The 24060-nt window shown below is 43.2% G+C and overlaps 1 protein-coding gene across 1 annotated transcript in view; it reads left to right on the forward strand.

The window, feature by feature from the left end:
* The window catches only part of SLC35D2 (solute carrier family 35 member D2), a 161730-nt gene that overhangs the window by 51055 nt on the left and 86615 nt on the right, over nucleotides 1-24060 (forward strand). The window contains exons 3-4 of the mRNA XM_063913743.1: nucleotides 3389-3475; nucleotides 19574-19641. Coding sequence (XP_063769813.1) covers nucleotides 3389-3475; nucleotides 19574-19641 — 155 coding nt within the window. The remainder of the gene's footprint in view (nucleotides 1-3388; nucleotides 3476-19573; nucleotides 19642-24060) is intronic.

Below are 24060 nucleotides of genomic sequence, written 5' to 3' on the forward strand. Positions count from 1 at the left end.
TCCACCCAGGATTATAGGAATTTCAGAGTAGCTTAGTAGTTTAGTGACAATGTTCGTAAAAAATAGCTTAGAGTGATGATTGGGAGCATAAATATTACAAAGTAGGAACCTGGATGTATACAATGTGACATCTGCCAGTACATACCGACCCTGAGTGTGATCTAAAATCGCATGGACAGAGATAGGGACCGTGCGCCGTGCTAAAATAATCACTCCCCTAGCCTTAGAAGAGAAGGAGGAAGAGGCTACCACAGACCAACCCATAGTGTTCAGTTTTACCACCTCATTTGGCATAAGGTGAGACTCCTGAATGAAAACAACATCCATCCCCACCTTCCGAAGATAGAGCAAAATCTTTCTGCGTTTAGCTGGGGAGTTGATCCCTCCCACATTCCACATACCGACACTCAAACTAGCCATGCATCAAATGAACTGGGAAATCCTGAAAACCTGCGCAGTAACCACAATATCTACAGCCGCCGAAAAACGGATACAAAACATACCGGGGTGGACACAAAGGAGAAGAAGGGGAGGGGGAGAAGAAAAGGGGGAAAAGAGGGGCAGAAACATAGAAAACACACAAAATATAACATTAACATTGTGAAAGAAAGTCCTGCTAAGGACAATCATAACTTCAGAAAACGAGAGCAACCGATTCAAGCAAGCACAGAGGCCGTCTAAGACCGCCAATGAGCCAGCCAGAATTATGAAAACCTGAGGAAAAAATGAGGGAGGGGGCGTCCTTACCCACCCTCGGCAACATAATAAATGAAAATATACATAGGAAAAATAACAAGAAAATATCAGAGCACACAGAGCATGTTACAGAAAAAGAAAAACACAGCCTTTCACATAAGAAGAAGGGGGAGATATCTCCGCTAAGCATATATAAGCATTGTAGAAAGATTACATAGCCACAGAAAGACAACAAATGAATAATAAAAATGTAAAACATAAAACAAGGCAAAAAGGTTCAGCCCGCTGTATAAGACCAAAGTCTCTTTTGGGAAAAAACACCTGCAGCAAATCCCACAACAATAATTAAATTGGCAGACATAACAGGAAACAGAGAAGTCCAGGAGCAATACTCAGCCATCTCGATCCGGGGCGTCATCTGCCTGAGAGGAGTCGTCATCTGCCTTAGATGCCTCAGAAACATAAGCCTCTGCATCTGCAAGATTTGTAAAGTCCCGGAAAGAATTTCCATCGAACAGGCGTAGTCTTGCGGAGAAGAGCAGAGCAAATTTCTTATTCGCCTTTAGCAAAGGGGAGTAAATTCCCGACGTGCCCGGGAAACCTCCGCGGAGTAGTCCTGGAAAATGGCCAAACGAGCTCCCTCCCATTGTAAATTCCTATGCCTCCTGGATGCCGTCCATATTGCCTCCTTGTGGAGAAAGTTCAGACATTTAAATATAACCACACGTGGTCTGCTATTAGGTGAAGAACGTGGGGGACCCAGTCTGTGGGCTCTCTCGATAACTAAGCCAGTACATTCATCTTGGATATGCAACAAAAAAGGAGGGACGTTTGTAGAAAAAGAGTCAAATCAGGACCTTTCAGTGACTCAGGGAGCCCCAGCACCCGAAGATTTGATCTCCTCGATCTATTTTCAAGATCGTCAACCTTGTTCAGCAGCTGGAAGTGAGATTTCTGGTGCTCATCATATCTGTGCTTAAGATCCCCAACATCCTGGAAAGTCTCCCCCAGCCTTTGTTCATTTGTAAGAACAGTCTAAGATAACTGCTTGATTTGGGATTTTAGATCTTTTACTGCCTGCTGCATTTTAGCAGCATGTGCATCCATAATAGGCTCCATGGCATCCCTAACAGCTCTCACTACATCAGCATAAGTCACTGGAGAGGCAGGGGAACAGTCGGGCTCACCTGAGGGAGAAATGTGTTTTGCAGAAGCCTGTTTGATGTTGCCAGCATCCTGCAGACTCGTCTGTGAGCTAGGTGCGGTGGCAATCTTGGATTCCCCCGGCTGTTTTTCAGACCTCAATCTCTGGGCTTTAGGGAGCATGGGGGAGGACAGAAACCTTTCCATCCAATCCCCAGCACTTTCCCACAGGTGGTGTGCGCCAGGCGCGGAGAAAAGCCGCGAGCGGGAGGCGCTGTGTGCTCCGGTTACCGAGGGTGCAGGAGAGCTGCAGAAATCAGCTTCTCCTCACATTGGCGCCGGAACCGGAAGTCTCCTATCATGTATCTTCTACAGTACGCTATTACCCCTTTCACACCACACAAATAACCCGGTATCGACCTGGCATATTGCCGGGTCGGCGTGCGGTGTGAAAGCGCCATGGTAGAATTCCCGGGTCGCCTGACCCGGTAATTCACCCCGGGAATAAAGCAGTGTTATTCCAAGGTTGAATACCGGGTCAGTGGCAGTGTAAACGGGTTCCCAGGTCGATGGGACCCGTTCACTAGATAGGAAGAGGAGGCACGGAGATAAGCTCATCTCCCAGCGTCGCCTCCGCCACCGCTGCCTGCTCCAACCCCCCTGCCGCTACAGCAACCCACCCGGCATATTGCCGGGTCAGGGAAGCCTGCTGTAGCGTCTAATGCCGGATCCCATCTGAGAAGGACCCGTTTCCAATTCCCGGGTGGGATCCGGCATTTGCTGTGTGAAAGGGGTATAGTAGAGCCATGTATATTCTGCACTAACAAAGCCAGCCCCTCAAGGAAGAAGGCCCTGTGATGTATTTGATAAGCACAACACTTGCATCAAGCTCTGTACTTATATAATCATATCTATGATTCTCAGCACCACACTGAAATAAGAGGTCACCAGCACCAGGATTATGGAACACAATGCATGTTCACTATTTCAGGAAGGCACCTATCTAGGTCATGCCAGGATAACGTGGATTCTTCCATGATGTAGACAGCAAGTGAATGGATTCTAGCCATTTTATTATTGCCTTGTAGATGACCATTAGTAAATGCATTGCTTAGGGAAAAACAGTAATATATATTAATATATTTAGCAAAAGTTGCAGGTGTTGTCTCATGGTAAAAACTCCTTCTTTAAGTAAATATGGTAGACAGGAGCATTTATTTAAAAGCAGACATAGATTTACTATGTACTTGTACTACGCAGCCTCATAATTAAGACAACGTGTATAAACCTCAATTGACTGTCAATACATAATATCATGAGAAAGCATTCTGATTTATTTCATCCTATTAAGTCTCCTCCTGTTCTCTTGTGATTATTTATTTATTAATAGTTTCTTATGTAGCACCCCAAATTTCGTTGCACTTTACAATTGAAACAACAGTGATACAACAAAAGTGGGTAAAAACAGACGTCATAGAGGTAGGAAGGTCATGCTCGCAAGCTTACAATAACTGGTACATATACTAATAACCTTGCCCTGTTTTCCTAGATGGTATTCGCAATACTTATACTGTACGTGGGAAAGATGAAAGGCATCTTCACATTCCCAGATTTTAACAGAGAGATCCCCAGGAAGGTGAGTCTTCAATATGCATCTGCTGTACAACAGTAAAAACCGCCAGTGACTTATCCTATACCATTCTGCTAAACAACTAGTCACTCTTTGTCACCCCCGAAGGACTTGCAAGTGTATTTGTGCCAGAAAGCAGTTTTCATGTCATTCTTTAGCTGCTTCCCTCTCTAATAGGGTTGGCCATCGATGGTCATTGCCCGATGGTAACTTGTTTTACCATCAATGTTTTTTTCCCTTTCATTAACAGAGTGCTGCTGTTGTACAGAGCTGCTAGGCTATCACCCAGCAGCCCTGTACTGGCCCCTGCTCTTACAAATATAGGGCACGATTCAGGTCCGGTCAGTCCTGTGCCCATTGTCGCAAATTACAGATTTTCAGTACAATGCGCATGCGCAAGGCCCAGTGAGCGAATGGGTTCTGTGACGTAGGATGCAGAGCGGTAGTATAGTCTCCTGCTGTCTAGGGGGGCGGTGATGTCATCCATTTGTGCCGCCGCCATTTAAGGGGCAGGTAAGAGGTCAGGGATCTCTATCATAGGACAGAGATTTCCTGGCATCTGCATTTTCTTTTTCAGTAATTATCACACCTGCTTCCACCAACAGATATCCCCAAAACACAACTGTTGGGAAAACTTGAGGGTTGGGGTTGAGAACCGCGGGTGTATGGATTAAGGCAGTGCCACACTGTACGACATGAATGATATCATTAATTTTTTTCCCTTGAACTTCCTGGACTCCCAGATAAACGATAATGAACGCCACACTGAGCGATATCATGAATGACTAAATGATATGCTTAAATCGTTTGTCTCTAAGGTTTTGGCTCCTTTTATTTAAATGCTGGTTCTGCATTTACATGTTAGACAGTGATTATAGGTCTGGACTTCAGGAAGGGATAATTAGCGGTGGTCATTTTGGATATTTGCATTTATGCTTTTTGGCGTGGTTTATTCCTGCTCAACACTATTTTACATTGCTAATTTGCTCCTCTTTGTTTTTGCCTTGCCTGAACAAAGTGTGTGTACTTCTTCCTTCTGCTGTGATGGATCCTTATCGCCATAAACTGATTATAGCATATAAAGAAGAAAAGGTACAATCTCACTTTGTGCTCAATGTCCCAGAAATCCAGATTTGTCCCCGTGGACAGGTGTATTCCAATCAATATGAAAAGAAACACAAAAAAACACAACATAGTGTAATACTGCAATAAAGATGAATCTTTCCCCGCTGTGTGAGACGAAGAATGAAGGTGTAGGTATAGTCCCGATAGAAAGTTTGTATATCCACCTCCTTTCCAAAGGCACCCGAAATGGTGTGAAGGAATTATAGTAGTGATTCCTTACATGTATGCTTACTTCTGTAAGGCGTGTTCAAAGCACATAAAGGTTTCTTTTTGCGATCTTTTTAGCGCTCCTCACCCATGCAGATAAGCAACGATATCCCTCATGACAAATCAAAGCCAGAGATAAAATCCAATTAGGACAAGAACACTCTTTTTATTTTCAGAGTATAAAAAAGGGTAAACAAAATAGCCGTACCATATGGGGAGGGCAATGATGGTAATCAGCTGATAACAATAGACCCGGGTATCATATTGTTGATATAGCTGATCAGACAGGACACGCTGCAGTCCAGGGTGATTATACACTGTGAATCTTGAAAAAGACACTGCATAGCGTCGAAACGCGTTGACACAGTGTATTTGGTGGGTTACAGGCCAGCCCATCCATAGTGAAGAATCAATAACAATATGATATCCAGGTCTATTGTTATCAGCTGATCACCATCATTGCCCTCCCCATATGGTACGGCTATTTTGTTTACCCTTTTTTATACTCTGAAAATAAAAAGAGTGTTCTTGTCCTAATTGGATTTTATCTCTGGCTTTGATTTGTCATGAGGGATATCGTTGCTTATCTGCATGGGTGAGGAGCGCTAAAAAGATCGCAAAAAGAAACCTTTATGTGCTTTGAACACGCCTTACAGAAGTAAGCATACATGTAAGGAATCACTACTATAATTCCTTCACACCATTTCGGGTGCCTTTGGAAAGGAGGTGGATATACGAACTTTCTATCGGGACTATACCTACACCTTCATTCTTCGTCTCACACAGCGGGGAAAGATTCATCTTTATTGCAGTAATACACTATGTTGTGTTTTTTGTTTTTCTTTTCATATTGATTGGAATACACCTGTCCACGGGGACAAGTCTGGATTTCTGGGACATTGTGCGCAAAGTGAGATTGTACCTTTTCTTCTTTGTACAGTTTATATAGATTGGTGATCTATTCAGTACTTTCCATTGCAGCTCTTTATTGCAGCGCCAAGAGAGGGATTTTTTTCTATTTTATGATTATAGCATATGCTGGGGTTGCGTTGATTGCTAATAGGTAGAGGTCCCAGAAACTGAGAAGCCTTTGCTGTTGCTGGACAAAGAAGTGGCTGATGCAGAGGGATTCTCTCTCTTACATGCTGCTGCTTCATGAGATCCATGAGAATAACTCTAATGACTACCCGAAATATTGCGCATGGATGATCCTACCTTCATGGTGCTGCATGATCTGATGACGCCTCTCATCCAGAAGCAGGATACTAGGCTGCGGAGGTCCATTCCAGCCAAGGAGAGGCTGATTGCAACCCTGGGGTACCTGGCGACTGGTAGATCCCTCCAAGACTTCAAATTCGGGACACAGCAGCTTCTCTATACAGTGTGGGGCTGCAAAGTCTGGATCCCCTCCTCACACACAACAGTGCCAGCTACTGGAAGCTGCCAGGGGGAACTTGGGAGGCATTATACTTGGCACTGCTTAGTGTTGTATTATTGAGAAATTGCTGGCTGCACAGCTGCAAGTTTTAGCTGTATTCCTGACAGTTATATTGCTTTTCATACAGACCCCAGGCACTGGATAGTTCTGGAGCTCCACCTGGTGTCATATAAAGTTATTGCTGCAGACTCCTCCAAGTTCCCTGTGAGAGGTAGCTTGTTCAAGTGGAACCTTCCTCGATTGATAATAATATACGTCTTTTTTTCCTGCTACACTATCTTCACTTGCAGTGCAGCATTACGCTTCCCAAACGATATAAGGTGTCTAAAGCGGTTTCGTAGGTGCCATTTTTTAAACGCTCTCCGCATTCTGACAAAACCAAAGACAAAGGACGTACCGCTGCTCAGAAAGATACTTCGGTGACTACACCTAAACTGACCATGCCTGCTCCTAGTACTGCTGACGCCCATGTCGATTGCATCGATGACAGCGACTCGCTTACGGTGGGCACTATGAAATATCTACTGTCATAGTTTAAGGGAGAAGTGGTGGCAGAATTTCAGTTCGATTGCCAGAGGTCTATTGACGAGATTGGTGGCCGTACTGACCATTTAGAAACGAAAATGGGAGAAGTTGTAAATTTGCATAATGACCTGATCTCCTCTCATGAGGCGCTACAAGCTGAAGTCACCTCTCCTTGAGACAAGATCTCTGATCTGGTGGACAGGTCGCAACGTCACAATATAAAATTGTGTGGCGTCCCAGAGTCTGTCTCTAATAGTGCCTTGACCGTATTCATAGGCTGATTGACCGTATCCATAGGCTCCCCAAGGCTATAAACGCACCGGATGGGGTCCCTCATGACGTTCTTATGAGGATGCACTATTTCCATGTGAAAGAGGCAATCTTAAAAGCTGCTAGACCCTCTGAAGACGTATAAGTGATTCTTGGCTCAATTCAAATATTCGCAGACTTATCTCAAGCAACATTGGCTCCGCAGTGGTGATAATGAATGTGGAGAAGGGTAAAAAGGTTCTCTCAAAATGGAACCTTGTCGGTTCTTCTTCTTCAATCTCCTCACTTGACCGTGGTCTTCAGCAGGACTGGACTACGGCAGGCGCTGAAGCAAAAGCATAAGTATTTTTCCTTCCCCATTTCTGCATTGTATTTTTGATTATGTTATGTCTAATTTCGGTTTTAACACAAGTTTTGAGATTGTTATATTATTCCTTTGATTTTGTATAGGAGTTCCTCTGCGATTGTTATATTTTATGATGGCTGGCTTCTGTCTCTCCGCTGACCCCAGATGGTTTGTTCCTTTTTTATGGGCATCCTATTTACATTGTACAGCCCACAGTCAAGCTCATTTCCGATTTGGGCTTTAGTACAGTGGAGTGACAGAATTGCAGCACTGAGGGACTCTGTATTGTCATGTTTTTATTTGGTGATGGTGTGGTAACCACTACCCCCCTTACTTTACTTAGTGCCGCCATGGTTAGGCGTCCTACCGTGCCACCGAGAGGGGTTGTTCCTATTCTTCTTTTCCTCTTTGCTACTTTCTTTTTTCTTTTTCCCCTGACCCTTTCCTTGTTATTGCCAGGTACATGTTACACAGGATATATACCCATAGGAGGTTCACATCGTTTTATGATCTTTTTTCTTTAACAAGATATAATGGTTAATATTGTGTCTCTGAATGCAAAGGGGCTTAATTCCCCTCATAAAAGGAGATTAGCATTGAACTATCTCCACAAAGTTAAAGCTCAGATTGTTGCAATTCCGGAGACTCATTTTATCAAATCGGCCCCTCCACAATTTCATAATGTCAGATTCCCACACTGTTATATGGCAAACGGACCGGCAAAAAAAGCTGGTGTAGCTACTTTATTTTCCCAACATTGTGCGTTCACTCTCACCTCTCAACATTGTGATCCTGAAGGGAGATATTTGATCCTATCTGGTTCTCTCGAGAACAGAGAGGTGACTTTAGTGTCCTGCTATTCTCCCAACACTAAACAACCATTTTGCAGGAAATTATGCGCTAAGGTGCAACAAGTTGCTAAAGGCGCTCTGTTAATGCTTGGTGACTTTAATTTGGTTTTAGACCCGTCAGTTGATAGTTTCCGCAAACATACTTCTCTCTCCAGTCAGCCCCACAGATTTGCTAAGGGTTTCCGCCAGTTGCAAGCGGAATACAATCTTTTTGACATATGGCGTACCAAACACCCAGCAGAAAAAGACTTCACTTTTTATTCCCACATCCATGGCACTTATTCTCGAATAGACCTTGCTTTATCTGATAAGTGGTCTCTACAGTCTATCAGCAAAATATCTATACTCCCTATGTCTTCGTCAGACCATTCACCACTTTTCCTAGTGTGGGATATTGCACAAAGAAAGACGTCTCCTAGCCCTTGGCGTCTGGGAATGCAAACCTTTATTTTATCAGCCACAGTCTCTACAGGCCATTCAATCTGCCATAAACTATTACCTCAATGAGAACTCTCCTGCAGAAACATCTACCTTCAACTTCTGGTGTGTTCTGAAATCTGTCATACGTGGCTCAGCGATTCAAATTGCAGCTGAGCTTAAGAAAGACTATAGGCGTAAGTTTGAGCAGGTTGAAATGGATGTTGCTTCTGTAGAGGTGGCGCATAAGGCTAACCCAAACGATAAGACTCTTCTTAAGTCATTACGGGATGCTAGAGACAAGGTAAATGTATTTTATTTAGCGGAGGTACAACGTAACCTTAACAGACTCCATCAAAGATTTTATGTATATGGGAACCGAGCCAGTAGGCTGTCAGCAAGGAAGCTGATGGGTAAGAAGGCTAGAGAGAAAATCCATAATATACATTCTGATAAAGGTTCCAGAGTGTATGATCCCAACGGTATAGCAAATGTATTCGCATCATACTACTCTAAACTGTATAATCTAAAAGATGATTCTTCGGCCTTTCAGCCAGGTCAGTTGGGCATAGAGAAGTTTTTGGATGCTCTTGATCACCCCTCGCTGTCTCCGGAGGCCTGTTTGTCTCTTGATGTACACTGGTCGTTAGATGAGGTTCAAAAGGTTATTGACTCTTTACTTACTGATAAAGCACCGGGTCCAGATGGTTATACCCCCATCTTTTATAAGACCTTTAAGGAACAACTGGCCCCGGTGCTGTTATCAGTGTTCAACGAAGCGTCAGACGTAAAACATTTCCCAAAAGAAATGATAGAATCTCAAATTATTGCTATTCCTAAACCGGGGAAATATCAATCCTCGGTCCAAAATTTTAGACCAATCGCCTTACTCAATACAGACCTGAAACTATACGCTAAACTAGTTGCAAATCGCATTTGTCCCCTTCTCCCGTCTCTTATTAAACATGACCAGGTGGGTTTTGTTTTGAACAAGCAGGCCCCGGATAACACCTGACAAGTGATTAATGTTATTGAATATTGTCAGTGCAGGACAGAGCCCCTTTTATTATTATCATTGAACGCGGAAAAGGCGTTCGATAGACTGCAGTGGGGGTTTATGCAAGCAACCTTGAGGAGATTTGGCTTTGCTGGTTGGATCCTGGATTCTGTACTGGCTCTCTACACCTTCTGCCATAGTTTTTATAAACGGTTGTATTTCCACGGGATTTGATATATCTAATGGCACGCGCCAGGGATGCCCGTTATCCCCTCTTATTTTTGCACTGGCAATTGAGCTTCTGGCTGAACGGATTAGGACACAAGAATTGATCAGAGGCCCCGTAATTGGTGGTATCTCTCATAAATTGAGTTTGTTTGCAGACAATATTTTGCTCTGTTTATTAAACTCTGATACCTCTTTATCAGAGCTGCATAAGGTGCTACAGGAATTTTCGGAAGTCTCTCTATATAAGCTTAACACCACTAAAACAGAAGCCCTTCCTTTTCATGTCCCTCCAGATGTGCTAACTAGGTTGAAGGCATCATATAAATACTCTTGGCAGAACCGCTCATTGAGATACCTGGGTATAAACTTAGCTAGTGAAGAACACCTAATCAAGTGTAACTATGGCTCTCTAGTCAAAGCTTTCGAGCAGCTGACTGGAGACTGGATGATGCAGGAGGTTTTGTGGCTGGGGAGAATTGCCGCGGCAAAAATGGTTCTCTTGCTGAACCTGATGTATCTTTTCCAAGCAATTCCTAGATTTCTACCAAGATATCTCTATAATAAATTCAGATTTTGATCCGGTATATTTGGAAAAACTCCAAACCTAGAATTGCGAAGAATATCTTCATTTTATCAAAGATCGCTGGTGGTGTTGACTTCCCCGATATTGAAAAATATCACTCTTCATGTTTGTTGAGTCAGGCTAGAGACTGGTTTGATCTTGGTAGGTGAGATCCTAAACCATGAGTTTTAATGGAAAACTTTGCCTCCCATCCGGTTGCTCTCTCCGATTTGTTGTGGATGCCACCCTCTGCTACGCATACTTGGACGGATATGTAAAAATCAGCTAAAAAAAAACTACTTCAGATATGTGGCATAAATTAGTTCCCTCTTGCGTGGAGATTACTCTACCGTCCCCTTTTTTTTTATCACTGAAATCTATGATGGCATTCATCCCCAATATAGCACTGGGCAATTGGATACAGCAAGGGTTGACTTCCCTAGGAGATTTGTTTATTGGAGATAGTCTAATGTTTTTCTCTCAACTACAAGAGCAATTTAACATTAAGAAACAAGACTTTTTTGTATATCTGCAGTTGAGAAGTTGGATCCAATCCTTTTTGACTCCTTCCCGCAGGAAACTAATTTTCCCAGCCTTTATTAAAACCTGATTAGATGCCTCCTTACATAAGGGAGGGATCTCTAGGTGGTACCAGTTTCAAATATCAGATAGTAAGAAAAGTAGATTAAAGTCACAGTGTCATTGGGAGAGGGATCTGAAAAGATCCTTCACAGATGAAGAGTGGGACCATATATTAACTGATTGTTTTAAATATCTAGATGAATTAACCACTCCGAAATGTTCTACAAACTTATTCAGATGGCTTACTTTACGCCTGAACGGCAACATAAAGTATGGCCGGCAATGTCCACATTTTGTTGGAGAAAGTGTGGGAACATTGGTGATATTTATTATATATTTTGGGCTTGTCCCTACATACAGCCACTTTGGAAAGAGGTATTCCAAATGCTGAGTATGGTTTTGGGATTGAATGTTCTACCTGACCCAGCTATAGCGCTTTTCCAATTATACCTAGATCAACTTTCTCATAGAGATAAATACCTAGTAGGACATATTTTGATAGCTACAAAAGCGTCTATTGCCCAGGTCTGGAAATCCGAGAAAATTCCTTCTTTAATAACTATTCAAGATGAAATTCATAAACACTTTGTATATGAAACAGCTGAGGCCAAATATTCTTCTTCTCCGTACTCTATTCATATGAAATGGTATGGCTGGACTCTTTTCTGGGAAAAAATGGGTCACACTGCCATATATAGTAGCCCAACTGGTCTCTCTGTACTCCATTCTCCTAATTCTGACTTGTGATTAATTTATATATAATATAATTAATATATTTTTTTTGTCATGAAAATTGTGTAGTGTCCTTTTAATCATTATATGTTTTAAGTTACTGGTTGGTATGTGTGTGCGTGTGCATGTAAAATAACAGGGTGCACGCACCAGTCCCTTTGTTTCTTTAATCATCCAAGACTTTATTACATCATCATATTCAAACATGTCACCAATAATGCTAAAGACTTTGACTTTTTTAAATGAAACTGAAGGACTAGTGAGTGCACCCCATTATTTTACCTGTGCTATTGTCAAAGGTCCGTGTGGGTAACCAAACGTTGACATCTTGCACGACCTGATGTGAATAAACCCTGTTTTTGTGCTGAAGTCAGGTGAGTGTGCCCCCTGCTTTTTCTTACATTGATTGAAGTGTTATAACCCCAATATGGGCTGCTACCCCAGCACAATTAGTCATATGATGTGAGTGCGGACCACAAGGGACTAAATGTGTGTGTATGTCTGTGTGTGTCTATATACATATATATATATATATGTATATATATATATATATATATATATATATATAGACACACACACGCACACACACACATCCTATCTAAACCACCCCCTATTACCACATATCTACCCCTCCCCCTCTATATCCCCTATCTACCCCTTGCCCACTTATACCTCCTATCTAACCAATTTCACCCCCTCTACCACCTTCCACCCCAAACTCCCCTCCCCTCCATAATATGGAGCAAATAAGAGCACAACACAAAAAAATAAGTTAACATTTTACAAATAAATAACACATGAAAAGGGACACAAATTTCTGGACTGGATCCATTGAATATAAAACTGACCAATGAGTGCTTCGAGTGCAAAGAATACACCAACAAAATAGAAAAACCTGACACTCCAGCTTTTAGTCATGTTTGGCTCAGGCAACAACAGTGATGCTGACATCAATAAGGTAAAGAAGAAGATTGTCAATTTCCGGACTTGTTATCTTAAAAGAACACAAGAATCAAAAAGTCTCAACTTTTAGAAGCAGGGGCAAGTGAAGTCCAATAGCCGTCACTATGGCAATACGACTATTTCCTGGTCATCCTGGAGCAAGAGGGCAAGAGCAACTGCTCAAGATTTTCTCAAACATAAAAACTGCATAAGAAAAAAATCACAAATTAAATAAATCTTGCTTGCCATGAAGAGTGTCTTGTGCACTCAACAAAGCTGAGTGCATGTCACTCGAAGAGGTACTGGGATGGGTGGTTGGTGGTGTAGGGGCGCGCAACACAGAAAAGGAGGGGGCTTGCGGAGGAGGAAACAGTGGTGGATACGCCGGATGTAATTGATTAAATCTGGAAACTGGTGGAGTGGGCTACTGTATCTTATGCGATGGTAGCATAGTGCACTGGGGCAATTGGCCATCCAGCACACATGACATCCCATCCCATCGTATATGATACGCTTAAAACAAAAACACTGCACCGGGTCCATTTTGTTCATTTCTTTGGCGAGATTCATACAAAATTCATATTGTCATCTGGGGGCTGATTCAGATTTTCTGCGCGTTTGAGAAAATCTTCCTCACTTGTCGGTGCAGAGCTGGAAGCCTTCTCCTTTTAGTGGCAGGCTGAGGTGGTGTTCTGCCACCTCTGCGACTTCCAGCTCTGGTTGCTTAATGATGGAGGTCTCCACGACCGAGGTGGGGAACTGTAAATGAAAAAGAAAAAATTAGTACATGAAACATTTAGTATAAAAAGTACCCAGAGGAATGGAAAAGTGAAAGCAGTGACAAGAGTGAGGAAGTGTGCCAGAGAAGAGGTTGCCCATGGCAACAAATCAGATGTGAGGAAACATTTAACAAATAAAATCTCCAAAATTATATTTTTAAGCTGAATGGATGACATGGGCAAAATGGACACCTGCACACTCTTGCCATTGCCTCACAACTTAACCCCTGTAAAGGTATAAGAAAACATTATAGAGGGTGTATCTGATTTGTGTGTGTCTACTTACCAGATCTTGGCTCGCCGCATCCTCCTCTTCCAAATCTCCAGACGTGCCTCCCATCATTGAGCAATGCGTCATGCTCTTGGGCTCCTGCTCCAGCGTGAATTGGAGAAGGTCATAATACCAGAGTGACGGCTTCTGGACTTCATCCGCCCCAGATCCCAATCATTACGACTCTTTGAATTTCTTGTGCTCCTTCAAGAAAACAGGCCGGAAATTTTGAACCTTCTTTACCCATCTGATGTCAGCATCAGTTGTGTGATGTCAGCATCAGTTGTGTTGGCCTTTGCAGTACACGACCAGCTTCTGGAGTACCAGCTTCTTCTTATTTTTTGTTGACGTAATCTTTGGATTTGATTCTCCATAGGCACTCATTGGCTCTGTATAATTCAACTTACCGTATATACTTGAGTATAAGCCGACTATTTCAGCACTTTTTTATGTGCTGAAAAAGCCCCTTCGGCTTATACTCGAGTCAGTATTTAGGAGGGACACGGAGGGCACAGCGCCCGGCTCTCCTGTGTCCCTCCTGCGTCTCCGGCGGCAGCGGCGAGTGTGTGTTAAAGGAAGTGCCCGTTCGTGAGCTCTGATTGGCTCATGAATCGGCACTTCCTTTAACACACACACGTGCACTCCGTGTCCCTCCTTCAGAAGACAGCGCAGGAGCGACGGAGGGTAAGTAACTGGCACTGTGGGGCATATCTGGCACATCTGGCACTGTGGGGCATATCTGGCAGCATGAGGGCATATCTGGCACATCTGGCACTGTGGGGCATATCTGGCACATCTGGCACTGTGGGGCATATCTGGCAGCATGAGGGCATATCTGGCACATCTGGCACTGTGGGGCATATCTGGCACATCTGGCACTGTGGGGCATATCTGGCAGCATGAGGGCATATCTGGCACTGTGGGGCATATCTGGCACTGTGGGGCATATCTGGCAGCATGAGGGCATATCTGGCACTGTGGGGCATATCTGGCACTGTGGGGCATATCTGGCACTGTGGGGCATATCTGGCACATTTGGCACTGTGGGAGGATATCTGGCAGTATGAGGGCATATCTGGCACTATGAGGGCTGTGTACGGCTAGAGCTGCATTTCCCACCCTAGGCTTATACTCGAGTCAATAAGTTTTCCCAGGTTTTTGTGGTAAAATTAGGTGCCTCGGCTTATATTCGGGTCGACTTATACTCGAGTATATACGGTATCTTCAGACATGTCTGTAAAAAAATGTTTTAAAAATTAAACCTATTACAAACAGTTAAAAAAAAAAATCTTCAATTTACAGAGGAATAAATTGGTGTACAGAAGGAACATCACGTGGCCTTTGTGACATAGAGGTGGCCAGGGTCACATGCGCAGACAGGGTGACATGCTGGCTAGGGTGACATGCGAGGACAGGATGACATGCGCGGCCAGGGTGACATGCGCGGCCAGGGTGACATGCACAGGCATGGTAACATGTGGCAAGGGTGATGTAGCAAGGATACATTGGTGGGCAGTGGTGTGGCCAGATTGGTGGCACTACTGTACTCACCGATTTCAGATATAATGATCTGCTTCTCTGTCCAGCCAGCAGCTCCGCATGTAGATAGGAAAATTTCAGGGAGTGTCCAGGGTGTGGCTAGCCTTGCATATTGTTCGTCGTTCGCACTGGCTACACTGGACAATATATATTACTATGTCACTCAGGGTGAAAATGAGCGATATACGGTAGTTTAAAATATGGTCCAGTGTGGCACTGCCTTTACATTTAAAACGTTTGTTTATGCAATCTGAATACAAATGTATTTTCTTCTAAGTTTTACAAGCAAATATTTTAACAACTGTTCATTGAACAGAACATGATACCAAATTGAGATTTTGGTAATGATAAGTTAATTGTTTGTGAGTTCTGGCCTCTTTTTTAGTTAAACTGACATTTACTGGATTCTCTGTTCACAATTATGGTACTATGGGCCTGATTCATGTTTGTATGGAATTGTCCAGGCGAAAGGAAGCAGCTGTGCAGTTCAGTCTAATTAAAATTCTAATGCAGCAGGAGGCGTCTGTAGTAGATATACACCTCCTGTTAGCATTAGTGAGGATAAGAGTGTTGCATCTGGGAATGCAGCCTCAGATCACCACATGACCATCAGTCCCGATTCACGATGGTTACATGCACTGGTCAGCCTGTGTAAGCTGAAGCTTACTAAGGCTGGCAATAGGAACGGGACACTGGGGTCCAGGAAGTCTGCATCTGACGCAGACCCTGGACCCGTCACACCTTCAAAGCGGGGCTGACATGACCCCATTTTGAAGAACGGTGTCGGGTATTGCCCCTGCTCCGCCTCCTCCCCAAAACACTGCAGCATGTCAACTATGCTGCGGCTAACGGGGCCGTGAGCCACATTGCAAGTCCCATACAGCACATGCGCAGAATGGGTCTTGCGCCTCTGCAGAAATCCAAACGTCGTATTTGTAAGCAAGTCATTGGGTTTGCGTACAAGTATGAACCAGACCCTATTTTTGATAAAGGTACTGTTCCCTTTTGTATCTGATTTCTCCTGCACTTGTTCCTCTTAACTGTTCGCCATCTGTGCTGAACTTATTGCCTGTCCCTGACCCCCCTGCTCTCTATCTTTTTTGAAGAGGATAGTAATACTACAAACTAATCTGCAAGCGGATCTATAGCTACACATAATCTTTATTTATATTTCCTAAACCAGTAGCACACTAAGGGGTCTATTTACTAAGCCTTGGATGGATATAAAGTGGATGGAGATAAACTGGTGCTGGTACTTTATCTCCATCCACTTTATCTCCATTCAAGGCTTAGTAAATAGACCCCTAAGACTCCAGTCTATGGATATCCATTTTTGCGCACAGGTAATTTATTTCAAACCTCAGTCATTTATGCTCAAGCATGAATATTATTAAAACCTTGGGTTATATTTACTAAAGTGTGGGTTTTTAGAAGTGGAGATGTTGCCAATAGCAACCAAACAGATTCTAGCTATTATCTTCTAGAAGGTGCTAGATAAATGATAAGTAGAATCTGATTGGTTAGTATGGGCAACATCACCATTTCAATAACCTGCACTTTAGTAAATATACCCCCTAGACTGTTAGGGTGCCTTAAGGACTGAGGTCCTAATTCATGTTTGTACGCAATGCCGATGTTCACGCAATGGAGCGATTATTGGCTGACTGCACATGTGCTGTGATTGCAGTGTGCATGCCTCAAGGTGCTGCTGTCACCTCGGTCCCAATGAGGATTTCGTGGAGAAGTGATTGACAGGAAGTGGCCGTTTGGAGACGTTAACGGGGCATGTATCTGCCGTCAGCTGTGAGCTAGTTCATACAAAAATACGGCGCCTGCTTCGCTACTGCTGTGTCCAGTCTGCGTAGCCTACCCTTAACCTCAATGTTCCTTGTTTTTGCTTATAGGCTGCTAATGTGTACACAATTGTGAATGAGTTGCGATGCCTCCGGTAGGTGTCTCTTCATTTCTGTGTGGCAGCTTTTCTTGCTAACATTAGCAGTTCCATAACCTAGAAAAGCGCAATTGCATCTGCATACAAACATGAATTGGCCCTGAGTTTGGGAAACACTCTTAAACGCTACTCTGTTTAACTATTCTACTTTTGTCTATCTTTACCATCTCTTCTGCCACTGATATTATATACTAAGGAGAAGGAAAAGATTGTTCCATTTAGTGTATAAGAAGAGGTTATTCCTACTACTTCATTAGGTAGTCAGTTAAAAGATACTTACAAAAGCGAAGTTTTAACTTTCATATAAAACAATAATTTTCCTATCGTGCATATTTTTTGCATTGAAGCATTGGAATGGTACCTCTGCTTTTATATAGTTTTCTAATTTATTTAGATTTATTAAGGCTATGCAATTTTGTTTAGGTGAAAACTATGTAAATATGTTTTCATTGTTCTTAAATTCACAAATTTTTATGTAAAGTTGGGATAAAAGATAGAAAGCAATTTGAAATTCAGCATCACTCTTTGAGGGTGATTCAGATCTGATCGCTGGGCTGCTAACTTTGCTGTCCTGTGTTCAGATAGTCACCGCCCCAGGGTGAGTGTAAATCCGCCATGCAAGTGTGCGATTGCACGTGTACGCCAAGCTGCAAAAATTCACTGTGTGTAGTCTCTGCGCAGCCCAGGATTTACTCCTTCAGTGCGATCACATCAGGCTGATCGTGGCCAGAGCTGATGTCAGACACCCTCCCTGAAAACGCTTGTGCACACCTGCGTTTTTCCAAACACTCCCAGTAAACGGTCAGTTGCCACCCACAAATGGCCTCCTACTGTCAATCACCTTGCAAACGCCTGTGCGAATTACATTTTTACACCTTCCTGTCGCTGACTGGGAATGCCCGTTGATGCTGTCCGACACGTGCATATTGTGGTGCATGCGCAGTTATGACCTGATCACTCGCTGTGCGAAAACGCACAGCAGTGATCAGGTCTAAATCAGGCCCTTTGAGTATAACATTGCTTATCCATGAATAATCAAAAGGATGAAACCAATTTGTCTGAATTATCTTTTTTTTTTACCCATTTTCCAGTGTTTGGGAGCAAGTGGTAGATTGTCATTTGCTCCCATATATTACCACATTTTTGTTCCAACCAGCTAACTTTTAGAATGGTTGGAAAGGTAAGTGTATGGCCATCTTTTGGGGCTTATTTATCAAGCCCACTTTTCATAAAATTATGCAGAAACAGCAGTTTCTGCATACATGTATGTATTCCCGCTATGTACTAACAGCCTAATGCAGGAGATTTCACAAAAATGAACAGTCTATATGGGTGGTCTTCAGTATGACGACTGTCGGGATCCCGGCGCACAGTATACCGGCGCCGGAATCCCGACAGCCGGCATATCGACGAGCGCAGCGAGCCCGCAAGGGGCTGATTTGTGCTTGCCACGCTGTCGGTATGCCGCGGTCGGGCTCCTGGCGTCGGTATGCTGGTCGCCAGGAGCCCGGCCGCCAGCATACCATACTACACCCGTCTGTATCACAACGGATATTTCACAGAAATCTCCTGCAGAAGGCTAATTATCACTGTAGACCGCAGTCCCCATTATTATCATTGGGGACTACAGTCTGATCCTAAGGCCCCTTAGGAGGTTTAAAGCCTTTCCTGCAGATGTTTAAAGGCTTCCCATATCTTACACTGTGCGCATGTGCAGAGTCAGATTCCCCAGAGGAGTCTTTCACAGATGTTCTCACTACTGCTGTCCCTGCAAGTCAACTTTAGTACATAGCGGGGATATTTTCATCCAAACTGAAATATCCGTCGCAGTACAAACTGTTAATAATCTCAACAGTGCTGCGATTAATACACAGGCCCCTTAGTTTTAAAGGGCCTGATTCAGGTTTGTAAGCAGAACAAAAAAGCACGCAACTGGGCAAAACCATAGGGGGGGGGGGGGAGATGTAACGTGCAGCAAGATTTAGAGTTGGGTGGGGTGTGTTCAAACTGAAATTAAATTGCAGTGTAAAAACATTTGTGGGCTACATGCAAAAGCAGCCAGTATTTACCCTGCACAGAAACAATATAACCCACCCAAATCTAACTCTAGACAGGCTACATCTGCCCCACCTGCAGTGCAATATTATTTTACCCACTTGTGTGCTTTTTTGCTTTGCTTACAAACTTGAATCTGGCCCAGTATTCACTCTAGCGACGTGATCTAGAAATGTAGCAGAAAAGTACAACAAGACAAATTAGCCTTATAGATTTACTATGTGCAGTTTACATTGATTTGCAACAGTTACAAACTACTCATAAGATCATTTTGTCTCTATTTTTAGATATTTCCTTTGCCTATATTATACATTGGGAATAATTTAACTGGATTGTCAAGTACAAAAAATCTAAGGTAATTTATAAAAAAAGTGTTGTTTTTTTTTATTGCCATTGTATTGAGAAAGTAGAAATGTAAAATCCGACATGTATGATAATGAATAGTAGATGTATTGGATCTTGCTCAAATACAGTGGTGGTGTTAAATCTTCTTCTGCCCCAGTCCAAAATGTAGCTTGTGTCAACATAATTTCCTAACTATTGCTGACACATGCCATACCCACTCACTAATGTATTGCTCCACTTGAATGGCTTTTGTTGGTTCTCCAACATCTGTCCCACCCATGTTTCTTATATCATCCCCAGGACTATAAGAAGGGGGTGGGGAGCAAGGTGCTGAGATGGGGCTGACACTAGGTGAGTACAAAAGGGACGGCTGCCATTGACTTTGGGGAAGATAATTCAAATTTTGGAGAGAGATAAAGTGGCGAAATTACCCATACCAACCAATCAGCTTGTAACTGTCATTTTACAGGCTTTGCTAGAAAAGTGAAATAAACTGATTGATTGCTAATTCAATTTTTCTCTCTCCAAGTATAAATAAAATCTCCCCCTTTGTTCTTAGGAAGTATTCATCTTGGCTAGAAAGAGTGGTGCTCTTGTCTATTTAATGTGTGAGCCAAGGCAACATCAAATACTTTGCTTTTTGAGGCATCTGAGTGCCCATTCTCTCCTACATCTGCTCCCCATCCACTAGGGAGTATTATCTCGCCAATGAGTTGGATCCAAATTTCCTACAATCTGGCTTGTAGCTTCCCGGGAGCCCTGCGATTGCGATTTGCTACTTGAGTTTTTCTTTTTACTTTATGTGATTTATCTCATGCGATCTAACGCAATGCTATCCATCTCATGCGATATATCGTAAAAAGGCCTTTTTTAACCTGCAATTTCACATATGATTGATCAGATGGGCTGGGCTAAAATCAGCATATGTAAACAGCAGCCATTTTCAACTTTGGGCACACTCTGCTCTGTGACTAGTGAGGCTGGTTTATACTTTCTGCGCGTTCCACATTGCTACCGTGCACTGCTTCATTTTGCTTTGCTTTTTCCTATTCTATTCTGATATGGATCCCTATCACTATGGGGGTATATGCAATTAGCGGCGAATCGCGGCAAATTATCGGCCGTTTTTCAACTCGACACAATTCGACAGGCTAATTTCGGCAAGTGGGTGCCGAAATTGACCATATGCAATAAAAAACGGATTCGACAGTCCCGCGGCCGAAAAACGGCCGATTTGACGGATTTTGACCCGGTTTTTTAAAAACGGGAAAAAACAGGAAAAACTCGAAAAAAAATGGCGTGGGGTCCCCCCTCCAAAGCATAACCAGCCTCGGGCTCTTCGAGCTGGTCCTGGTTCTAAAAATCCGGGGGAAAAATTGACAGGGATCCCCCGTATTTTTTGCACCAGCACCGGGGTCTGTGCCTGGTGCTGGTGCAAAAAATACGGGGGACAAAAAGAGTAGGGGTGACAGCAGTCACGTGGTGTCCCGGCATTCGGGGAAAGGGGTCTGATGTGTAAACATGGGACCCCTTTCAGTCCGGCATGGTCGGGTATGCGGTTTGTTTTTTAACAAGTACGTGGATTATCTCCCGGACACTGGATTGAGGTGAGTCTAATTTTTTTCACAGGTACCCCGGATCGTCGGAGACTGTGGCAGTCGGCGGGTCAACATAGGTAAGTATGTGTGTGTCGGCAGTTGTGTAATAAAGTTTTACTATCAAGGTGTGTGTCTCCTGTTTTTATTTGGATTTTTTTTTTTTCAGTAGTACTACAGGTACCAGCGGGCCCGGTTTTCCTCCGCATGCTGGTACTTGTGGTTCTCCAAGTACCAGCTTGCGGGGGAGGCTTGCTGGGACTTGTAGTACTACAGGAAAAAACAATATTCTTTACATTTTCTCAAGGCTATCAGCCTCCCATCCGCAGCCCTTGGATGGGGGGGACAGCCTCGGGCTTCACCCCTGGCCCTTGGGTGGCTGGGGGGGAGACCCCTTGATTGAAGGAGTCCCCACTCCCCCAGGGTACCCCGGCCAGGGGTGACTAGTTGGATATTTAATGCCACAGCCGCAGGGCGCTGTATAAAAGTGACCCCCGGCTGTGGCATTATCTGTCCAGCTAGTGGAGCCCGATGCTGGTGTATAAAATACGGGGGACCCCTACTCTTTTTGTCCCCTGTATTTTTTGCACCAGCACCAGGCGCAGAGCCCGGTGCTGGTTTTAAAAATACGGGGGATCCCCTGTCATTTTTCCCCCCGGATTTTTAGAACCAGGACCGGCTCGAAGAGCCCGAGGCTGGTTATGCTTTGGAGGAGGGACCCCACGCCATTTTTTACCGGGATTTTACCATTCCATCTAAAAAAAATAAAAAAAAATATTAGTTTTAAAAATATATAAAAAATACTTGTGCCTCCAAAAAAGACAAACCAAGTACCTAATCCCTTCTAATATAAATAGATATGCTATTACCAATAAAAAAAACACCAAAAAAAACATGTTTTAAATTTTTTCTATTAGTTTCACCCACCAAAGTGTGGCGGATTGAAAATGACGAATTTACTGTCTAAAAGCACTGTTGTCGAATTTCCAAACTTCAATTGAATATACTTTGGTCGAATTGCAGCACTTGTATCATTGCAGAAAAGTCGAATTTGATAAAAGTCGAATTTCAAAAAGTCGAATTTTGAAAGTCCGTTTTTTTGACGGAAAGTACTGAATTGCATTGACGATTTTTTTTTTTTTTGGCGAAAAAGTCCCGTTTTTCGCCAATTTCGGGAATTCGACCGCAATTGCATATACCCCATAACCTCTTATTAGCCTATGGCTTTCTTAAAAGGAGTATACGGGAGAAAAAGGTTGCACAAGTCATTGGATAATAACAGAGAGACCCCCTTAAGTTCCAATTGATATCTTAGTATGGATATTCTATAATGGGGGGTGCTACCTAGGCAAAAAATAGAATCATATACACGAGAGAAGAAAAAAGAATTGCCTTAAAGTGGTGCACCACTTTAAGGCAACTCTTTTTTCTTCTCTCGTGTATATGTTTCTTAAGAGGAGACATGACAGGACTCAGAGAAGGCCCTGGTGACTCCCTATAGGCAGGATACCAAAATGTGGAGAGCCATACTGCCTGAGGAGAGACTGACGGCTACCTTGAGGTATCTGGCTACCGGGTGTTCACTGGAAGATCTAAAGTTTGGGACCCTCATCTCTGTTTGGGACCCTCACCTCAAACTTCGGGGCGGATCATTCCTGACACCTGTAAGGTCATCGTGAAGGTGCTGCAGAACCAGTATTTAAAGGTAAAAGAACAACACGACACACTTGTTTACTTGAGTAGTAAACATTTTTATCGTAGGATAAAACATCCGATAAAGTGCACTACAAATGCCAATATGGCATATATTTTCACTGTAGCCATCAAGTGGTAAAATTTTTGTTAAAGCAGAATACAAGTCAAAAAGTGCATATATTTGTACTGTAGCCAACATGACTTTCAACAAGCATAAATACTCCCTTATTATAAACAGTATAAAATACAAAAACTTTAATAGTGGAGGGATTGGGTAAAAGCCAGAAACATCCGGAGCCCCCTACGCCACACCGTACTGGATCCCTGCACTAATCCCAGCAATTTTAGAGAAACGACAGCACATCCCCATACATCCCGGTTTGTGGGGTCCCCAGCCCGATGGGGTGTATATGTCAGTGGTCATTGCGGAACACCGAGAGAGAGCGATTACAGCATCTCTGTATGGTCTAGGTTGTTTTGGTTTTTAAAAACATCCCTGGATAATGCAGAACAGCTGTAATCTCTCCCTCCCTTTCTCCACAATGACTGCTGTCACATAAACCCCCCAGGCAAAGACACCCCCCCGGATGTACTTTTTCTAAAAAGTTACCAAGATCAGTGTGGGGGTTCAGTACCAGAGGCGTAACTAGGGTTTTTGGAGCCCAGGGCAAGATCAATAATGGCGCCCCCCCCCCAAAAAAAAAAAAATAATAATAATTTTTTCTTAATAAAAATAATAAATTAATAAAATGATAATAAAAAAAAAATACAAAAGGAAAGTATGTGCAGACGCCACCGGTGTCACTGCATATAAAGATGTCAGGGTGTGTATGTATGTGTATGTAGGTGCAGTGGTCGAAGTTGAATTTTTGAAGGTGGAATGAAAGAGTGCAGATAGCAATTATCCGGAAAAGGGGCGTGTCCTTCAGTGTAGTAGGACCCCTTATACTATCTAGTACTGGTGCCCCTTTCACATTATAGCACACGGTATGAGCCGAAATTCACATTATAGCACACAGTATGAGCCGAAATTCACATTGCCCCACACGGCATGAGCCGAAATTCACATTATAGCACACAGTATGAGCCGAAATTCACATTACCCCACATGGTATGAGCCAAAATTCACATTATAGCAC

Source organism: Pseudophryne corroboree, chromosome 1 (genome assembly GCF_028390025.1).
Source record: "Pseudophryne corroboree isolate aPseCor3 chromosome 1, aPseCor3.hap2, whole genome shotgun sequence".
Classification (NCBI taxonomy): Eukaryota; Metazoa; Chordata; class Amphibia; order Anura; family Myobatrachidae; genus Pseudophryne; species Pseudophryne corroboree.